Source organism: Episyrphus balteatus, chromosome 1 (genome assembly GCF_945859705.1).
Source record: "Episyrphus balteatus chromosome 1, idEpiBalt1.1, whole genome shotgun sequence".
Lineage (NCBI taxonomy): Eukaryota > Metazoa > Arthropoda > Insecta > Diptera > Syrphidae > Episyrphus > Episyrphus balteatus.
Window position 1 is genome coordinate 11,942,264 of NC_079134.1, and position 9,250 is coordinate 11,951,513.

The 9,250-nt window shown below is 33.7% G+C and overlaps 1 protein-coding gene across 1 annotated transcript; it reads right to left on the reverse strand.

Moving 5' to 3' along the window:
• Window positions 1-2,994: 2,994 nt before the first annotated feature.
• LOC129905873 (protein asteroid) lies at window positions 2,995-8,815 on the reverse strand. The gene is made up of 2 exons (XM_055981499.1): window positions 7,687-8,815; window positions 2,995-4,683 (listed from the first exon to the last, which is right to left on the reverse strand). The coding sequence occupies exons 1-2, from the start codon at window positions 8,644-8,646 to the stop codon at window positions 3,052-3,054; spliced, it is 2,592 nt and encodes an 863-aa protein (XP_055837474.1). The 5' UTR covers window positions 8,647-8,815; the 3' UTR covers window positions 2,995-3,051.
• Window positions 8,816-9,250: the final 435 nt, after the last annotated feature.

Here is a 9,250-nt window from a genome sequence, read left to right on the forward strand (position 1 = left end):
AGGCAAACAGGATTTGACTGTTTTATTATCCATTTTATAATCACCCGTATTGTGATTTACAACTGTCAATCGATTGTTGATAAATACTGAAATTTTGGATTTTTAAACCAAAATTATAGGAAAACTGGTCAACTGGAATTTTGTAATTAGATTTCTTTATAACGACTAGGACCATTCTCTGCTTTCAAAACTTTTTTTAATTAAGTAATAAGATATTAAAATTAAATTTGTATCAACTTCCGATTGATAGTTGTATATTAGGGTGGTCCTTATTTTAATCTTTTTCGAAAATTGAGTGCGACGCCAACTAGATTGGTTCCAAATCAGGAAAAAAAATACCCAATTTTTTTCAAATTTTTATCTCTGACCCTTCCTGGCCCTATTTTGATAAGAAGTTACTATAGCAAGGGCGATATTCTGTGTCCAGTGTTGGGTAAATGGCGGATTTTTGATATAAACTTCTTAATTAAATATGGTCAGGAAGGGTTAGGAATACAAATTTGAAAAAATTAGGGCTTTTTTTTCCTGATTTGGAACCACTCTAGGGGGCGTCCCCAATTTTTGTTCCTAAGGACCACCCTGTTGTATATAGCAATAAAGCTGAACCTCCTTCAATCGTACTTGTCAACTCATCAACTCATATATGAAACTTCATAAAACTGAAAAAATGCAGAATTGGTTTTTGGAGTATGGTTAAGGGGGCGGAGGGGGCGTGGCTATGAATTTTTTTTCAATCTACCATTAAAACCTGATTAAATATAAAATAAGAACCACCCGACCTTTTGTGGGATACAAATTATACATTTAATGGATAATTCAAAAAGTGTCGAAAACTATCAAAAATACTTTTTTACTATTTTAGCCCTAACTCGGTTATTTGATTCACAAAATCGAAGTGGGTTACATTTTATTTTAGGTAATTAAATTGTCTATAAGATTGATTATGAAGACTTTTGCGTAAAAGTCAATTGTTAAAGAGTTATAGCACTGTTAAGTGACAAGAAACTGAAAATTTTGCAAAATCCGAAATTTTACATGTTTTTGGAAGCTTCATAACTTCGTTGTTTTTGGATGTATAAAAATACTACCAAGGTCATTTTCGTAGGAAATTATGTTTTCTACAAGTCTACCAACAACTTTTTTTCAATAAAATGCACCAGAAGAAAGTTATGGGCATAAAAGTGAAAAAAGTGCCAGATTTCTATGGTTTTTCGGTGATGCTGAAGGGGGCGGAGGGGGCGTGGTTGTGGAAATTTGGTTTTTCTATCTACTAACCATACCTAACAACATATCAAAAATTTAGAACTACCGGACCTTTTGTAGGGTAACCCCCTTTTTTTTAGCTTCATTTATTGGACATAGAATAACACTTACCAAAGTACTTCGCATTCGCATTCAAATAAAAATGAGGTAGATATAACAGTTAACTTTGAACTCATTTTTTAACAAAACACGATCGAAAAAAACAAAAAAATGAGTGCAGCATATTGACACATGTTTATTTTGCACCCACTTTGCCAAACTTTTTGGTGTCAATTTTGATTTTCAGAAAATCGACTTATGACCAGGTTTTTTACTGCAAATACTCCTATGTGCGTCGTCTGATATCTTCAACACAGGTCGAGGAAAGCTCTCAGTATGTGGTTGTTAAGCAGATGTAATCTCAGGAACTGAGCCCGGGTTTGCCTTACAAACTTCAGAAAATCCCTCCTCAAACCTAAATTTGTTTTCTAAAAGTGCAGATGCCATCACTGTTGATCATTAAATACTACAAGACCTCATCATTAGTTAATTTTTGACTAAAAATGGACATGGGGCGTTTTTCCTGTGGAGTGGACCCTTCATATGAATTTATATTATGAGCAGATCTAGTTCTATTTTATTTTTTTTTCTTATATTTTTTTTTGCATATTTTGAATGTACATAATAAGTCCGAAAATTTCACATTGATACTGCAATTAGTTTCGGAGAAAATATCGTATTTGTGAAGACTTTTTAACTTAATTTACATGGTTCCAAAAATATTAAAACCCGTTTTTTTCGAAACTGTGTTTTCAAAGTCGGTGAGCAAAATTTCTCCTAAACGGCTGAACCGATCGGCTTGAAATTTTTACACGATCTTCTTAAATACTTTTGGCAGGTAATGAACGAAAGAATATGGTTTTTGACAATAATTCGATTTTTTAAGCCACTTTAAAGTGAAAATTTTTTTTTAAAGTCGCCATTTTGTCAAAAATCAAAATTTTGACTATTCCTTCGTTCATTACCTGCATTCGTCTATCCTGGAAATGAATCTTTTGGTTTTTTTAATTTAAGGTGATTTGGATCAGAGATATCCTGCTCACCGCCAGACACCTTTTTTTGGAGTTCGTCCAGAAGATCTACTACAAAAATAACGGAACCCAATATTTTTTAAATACACAGCGAATTCTTTTAACACATTAAATTTGCTATATGCACATATATTATTTGAGTTTATATAATTAAATGCCTCTTCACAAAAAATCCACAAAAAAGAACGTTTTTTCGCACTTACAACTTCACTTTTAAAAATCAATTTGATTCTTATGGAAAAATTACCCACACAAAGATGTATGTACAAGGTGGTTCCTATATTTTTTTTTCCGATTTTCCACGGTGAAATAGCGCAAAAAAATCTCTCCCGGTACAATCCAGAAAACCCCATCAAAAATTGCCTAAAAAATTAAAGGAAATGAGGTTTTACATGAAAATTTCACGTTGAATCCGCGAGAGGGAATCAAATAAAAATCTAAACAAAATTAGGCAACATTTTTCTCAGTAGTTCCAACCGGATGGCGGCTATCCAACTGCATGTCCCAAATAAGGACCACCCTAATTGTACATACTTATGAAGGTACATTTATTTCCACCTCTTTCTCGGAATTATTTTGTAAACTTTGCATACATTTTATCTACCCAAAATCAGAATAGATCCTCTTTGAAAATATTTGAAAAACACTTAAAAAATGGTAGTTTTTGTAAAAATATAATACAAATTACTGTAAACTTTATTCTTTTCATAAACAATGCTCATCTTATTTCCAACAAAGTACAAAATTTGTTATTCAAATCATAAAAATCATCTTGTTCTTCTTGAGTCGATTCGGATTCCAACATACCAGCAGTAGGATCCACTCTCTCCACAGCTGCTGTTGCAGCAGCAGCTTTCTTCTTTGCCGCAGCTTTTCTCTTTTTCAAAACATTTTTACTCACAGTCAATGTACTTTCAGCTGTTTTATTTTTCTGCCATTCCGGTATAAATTGTTCACACCAATTCCAAAAGAATTCATATAAATCAAACATCATTGGCGAATATCGGAAGATATGTTGTTGAATAAAATAATTCAAATCAATTCTCGATCTCAATAAATCATACATATTATAGAGAAAAACTCCACAATAAGCGTGTGCCATTTTGGGACTTTCATAAATATTGCCCAGTAAACCATTTAGAGCATGAATATTAAACACAACCGATTGAAACTCTGAGAAACCATGAAGAATCGTCGATGAGAATGCATCGTATTTTTTCTTAAACAATTCTTGCATGTGAAAGTGCTTTAAGAGATTTTCCTGCACCAGAAGGCAATCCACTTTCGATATGTACTTCATTTTGTCAATAGTTGATAGGTTATGAATTTCGGGACGGACCTCTTTGACTTTACCAGCTTCTTGCTCTTTCGCTCGGACAAGTTTTTCCTTTTTAATGATATTTCCAAATCTTTTTTGGAAAGCTTTACAATCTCGAATGGGTTCCACTTTGGAATCCAAAGTCCTTAATACCACAAGACAAATAAGAAGTGAATGCAAATGATGGAGATCTGCATGAGGAGTCTTTTGTATCCAATAGATCAAGGAGAGAAAATATATTTGAAGATCAGAAGGAATCTTTTCGATTTCTCTGAAGAGTTTATCAGAATCTAATTTTAGTTTCCTAAAAACTATTCTAAATAGTTCCACATTCGGTGAAATTGGATTAAATGAAATATCTGGTAGGGCTTCCAAAGGATACCTGACAGTGTGTATATTTGTAACGCGGGTCAATCGAGTTAAATAACGAAAATAAGGAACTTCATCATCTGTTAAAATACCTTCATTGAAAATCTTATCCTCATCATATCCACTGATATTATAAAGCAAAGTGAACATGTGTTTAAGAATTGGAATCGAAATTTCATTGCAATCATTGAAGGTAAAATGTTCGATTTGAGGATTATTGATGTAGATTCGAAGATGAGCTAAATCTACAAGGAATCGTGGGAGATTGGCTGGATATAGGCGATCCCTGAACCATTGAGGTAGAAATGTATTTGGATCGATTTCGTCTTCATCATCATTATCGTCGTTCCGTTCTATTTTAGTCTCTCCATTCTCTAAAATAGCAATTTCTTCGATAACTATATCATCACCACTTATATATTCATCTGCTTCTTCCGTTTCTTCCTCATCTTCAAGTTCTTCTTCTTTATCTGTTCCATCTTCTAGAAAATCTTCTTCGTTTTCTTCGTCTGATTCCTCTGCTGATTCATCATTTTCACTTTCAATACTGTCTTCAATAGCATTTTCATAATGAGTCTTAAAAAACTGATAGGAGGCACAGTTTTCAATTGAATATCCTTCTACGGCGCCTTTTATTTGGATCTGAAGTTTGTTTCTTTCAGACTGAAAAATAAAATAAAACAAACACAAAATTAGTCAAACTATTTTTCAACCTGCAAGAACTTTTATGTTTGAAAAAGTGAATGAAAATTACTTATTTATACAAGTTTATTACGGTAACTTTTTCAGCAGTGAGTAAACTTAGTTAGTAAATCCTATAAATTCATTTTTATGAAATCAAGAAGTAGAATGATAGATACGCAGGGGTAGAACACCAATCTAGTGCTAATTAACAAAATAGCTGTGTTTTAACTTTAAACTCTGGACTAAGGTGTTCTGAAGAAAGCTTACAAAATTGGAGATCTTGATAGTGCGATGAAAACAGCTTTGCCAAAGAAACCATAGAATAGTTAACCATAGAATAGTTAAAAAATATTAAAGTACTTAAAAAAATCCCGTTTCTCAGATGTTAAGACAAAAGCATGCTAGATGATCTACTATGGAATAGAGCAAATAGAAATGGAATTGGTACCTATCATTTTTTCTAAGGGGTTGGTAGAGTTGCTATTTCGAATGACAATTTGACGCCTCTAAAACTGGTGATCCAAGAAAATGTGTTCTTTTGCTCCTCCAATTGTATGTGAGGAGATTATTTTGAAACCTTAAGAACATCCCGAAACATTAGCTTTTTTTAGGGGCGGAAATGTGAATGGAATAGTCGGTGAGTCTTAAGGGCTCTGATGGTGGTTTAGAATACTAAAGAATCCATCCTTGAGTACATCCTTAACATGTATAGGCCATATTTTATTATTATGAACATAAGCTACGACAGCCGAACAAATTCTGGAAGAAACAAGTAAAAACAATTTGGATAAGGAAAAACACGAAGTGTTTATTTCTGTTATGTATCAACAGAAACGAAGAGTGCAGAGTACAAAGAACCCGCTGTAAGAAGCAAAGTCACTTCTGAACTATCAAACAAATACCACCGCGGCAAGCTTATCAGCGTTGACAAAAATTTTAATCATTGGAGGGAAAGTTACCTTGAAGAATCCACAAGGGAAAAGAGGATATATGAAACAGCGATAACTATCGTTCGCTTTAACTGATGTCACACAAAAAATAATACAACTGTCTGAGGACCAGTGCGGGTTTTTTTCATGTAAATTAACTACAAATACAATCCAGAATATAAAAATTAGAATGGAAAAACATCGTGATTTTTCAAGAGATTTCCTTACTGTGGTATATAAAGACCACCAAGAGATCTGATATGGATTCCCTTAAAACATCCACTTTCGTAAATCTAAGTGCGGATAATCATGGGCATGTACGAGCGAGTAAAAACAAAGGTAATATGGCCCTGTTGGAGCCCTCAAAAAATTTTCAATCAAAGTTGTTACGCATCAGAGAAGCATCTTGTATCATTGGATTTGTTACAGTCCTTGACTCTCTGCTTCAAGATAAAGGCACGAATTCAAAGTTAAATTAGTTTTTCGTTTCTGACGTTTCATCATAATTGAAAATTTACATCCTTGCAACGAGTACATCCTTAAACGAATAAGTGGATGTTATGAAAGTATGAACTACAGCGAAAAAGATAGAATATTTGTGCTGTCCGTCTGTACGTACACTTGTAGTTACTTAGCTCAGTACTTTTAAAAGCAGAGCCTTACATGCAAAGTATCCACTTTTTCAGCTATCATGTTTATACCAAATACCACAGATTTGAAAAAAATTGAAAAGTTTATATGTATATCTTGGATGTATGCTCAAAGTGAAGAACTGGAATTAAACACATCAAACATGGCAATCATTCACTTATAGGTTACAGAAGAAGTAATAAAACTTGTTGGAATAAGAAGCTAGAAAACTCGAGAAAGCCTTCTCGTAAAAAAGACCGAATCCAGTTTTTAAATACAAAGAAAAATTTGAAAATTGTTAGACACGTTATTGGGAAAAATAAGTTAGGCTACCGGTAACTTTGGAGGGCCTAAAAAAAGTAGTAGTAAATTGTAAAAAATAAATGAATACATACAGACAGACCCACAGACTGATAGACAGACGGACATAGGCTGTCTCAAAATACAGAATTGACCGTTCATTTTTTTTAATATCATATTTATTTGTATTAACGAGTCTTTAAATTGCCTATAACAACTCAAATAAAGTTCTTGAGGGACCATTATAAATTGCTTGTTGACGGCAACAATAATCAACATACCACCACCGATTCACTTGATTCTCTACATGATTTGAGATCTAACCAACCGAATCAAATGAAGTCTAGGAAGCTATCGCTACACTAAAATCGAACTAACTAGCTGCGACAGCCATATGTTTAAGAAAAAAGACACGTGCCTTGACAATTATATTTGAATATCCTACCACTTATCATAGTGTTTTTGGAAAGGAAAGAACATCGATGTCTAGTCCTTGAAATCGTTAACACCATATCCGAGGTAAGAAGAAACAGATTAAGATCTTTCGGTTTGATCATGTTTTATATAACCTCGACGGTGTGAAGTGAAAAAATTGAGACTAGCTATTATATTTTTATTTGGAATGGAATCTTCTCTACTGTCGACAAAGTACAGGGACTAGTTCAAGTTCCTGAAATAAAATTATTGGCTTTTTTACATTATCAAACTTTTGCTTTTGGATCTTTCTATTTAACTAAATTTTTAGAGCATCAGAAATTCACAACTAAGAAGTAAAGTAGGCCTTAAGACTCCTGTGTTCCGATACAAGAAAATGTGAAACCATCAGTACTCAATTGGCATCACAAAAGGAACAACAAGAAACTCTATATGCTTGCTTTGAGTCCACTAGTCAATAAGGTGAGTTGTCTCCGAAAACATTAAATTTAACCTTGGGTAACTACGCAATACAAAAAGAACTTTAAAATCTAAAATTACATTGTCAATTGGTTTCTATTTAGCCCCGTTTTGATTTTATTCAAAATTGTTTGATTTTCAGCTTTAATTTTGTATAAAAAAAAAACAAAAGAAACTAAAAATTTAAAGGGAACTAAAGTAATGGTTTTTATTATGTTAAATTAATTACCTTCTTTAGCGTCCCGAGAATCTTATTCGATGCCGATTCAAGTGTTTCATGTCTCAACCACACAAGTATTCTCTGTATTCTCTTATGTAGTCGAGAAGTTTTCTTCCCCATTCCAATCTGTCTCATTTGTGTAAAGAAAGATTTAAAAGCGCTCCTTTGTATATAATCATTTCCCAACAAAGCTGCAAAAAGTGGCAACTTTTCCTTACTCAATCTACCCTTTTCAACTAAATGATCAATTTTATATAAACAACAATCAAGATATTTATAAGTTTTTCCTGTCTTTGGTGCATTTCTATCTTCTGAATCAACTTGAATGTCTTTAATGATTTTCTGAGACTTGGTTCGTTTTTCCAAATGTCTTGCATTTGATTTGGTTAATTTGGCATTATCAACATTTTTTGGATTGACTTTCTTTTTATGAGCTTTTACAGTCAATGTTACCAAAGGAATATATTTGACATTGTGAATATAAAAATCTGAATCATAACTGAGAACTGGACAGTTCAACTTTCGACTCAATGCAGCCAACTCATCGTCAGCTTCGAAGACACATCTCATTACAGGGACTCCACAGTCCTTGACAGCGTCAACAAACACTTCCCTCATCATCAGAGGAAAGATATGTGACGAATTGAGTGGATCTATTTTTTTTATTACTGTTATTTTGCCACGCAATCTCTGCCAAACAGTTCGTAGTTTTTTCTTTTCATAGCCACCATCCATGAGGACGTAAGCGCGAATATTACACTCACTGAGGACATGGAAGAATTCGATAACTGTGCGATAGAATGCATCATAATCACCGCCAAAAGCTGAGTTCTTACCAGCAACGTCTTTGTACAAATTACAAGCCAAATTGTCTCCATCGATGACCAAATTGCAGTCATGCAATTCGTAGGGTTTGAGATATTGTTCGGCATGGCGGGCGATGTAACTTGTTAGTCCGCGAACACCCATTGTAGGAAATTATATTTTAAGGTGGTGGCAAGGTGTTTGAATTATGATTTCAAGTATAATTATTCTATTTTGTTTTTCGATGGAAATGTTATTAAAAAATTTTGAAAACAAATCCACATGTCTCCGAAATGCAGATATAGGAATGGAAGACTGGAATAAGGAGCTGTCAATTGATGGTTGTTGTCTTGACTAATCTGGGAAGTGTATTGGAAAGCATTACACAGGTGCTACATGAGCAATAATCTTGTGTAGGATAATGTAGTGCGTGCCGATTGAAAATGGTGCTCTGGAATGGTAAGGTAGAACTGCATTATCTTGTGTGAATATGAGAATAGTGCGTTCTTTTATTTTTTAAAGCCTGGTACGCTGCTCGCGCTAAATTTTAGCCAAGATAAAATTCCTATACAAGTTATCGATAATTTGTATGGAACTCATTTTAGCTCATCTAAAATTTTTCGATAATTTGTATGGGAGCTAAAATTTAGCGCGAGCAGCGTACCAGGGTTAAGGCTTGGCCACACTGGAGGGTATGCGGTAGAGGAACGGGTAGCGGTAACGATATTTGTATGAAAAAAATTCCACATCTGAACGTTGATATGTCAGT

Bases quoted from the DNA above. Each gene is read 5' to 3' on its own strand.
- LOC129905873 (XM_055981499.1), bottom strand. From the start codon at position 8,646: ATGGGTGTTCGCGGACTAACAAGTTACATCGCCCGCCATGCCGAACAA. The intron at 4,684-7,686 runs GTAATTAATTTA...TTTATTTTTCAG, and splicing joins TTCTCGGGACGCTAAAGAAG to TCTGAAAGAAACAAACTTCA.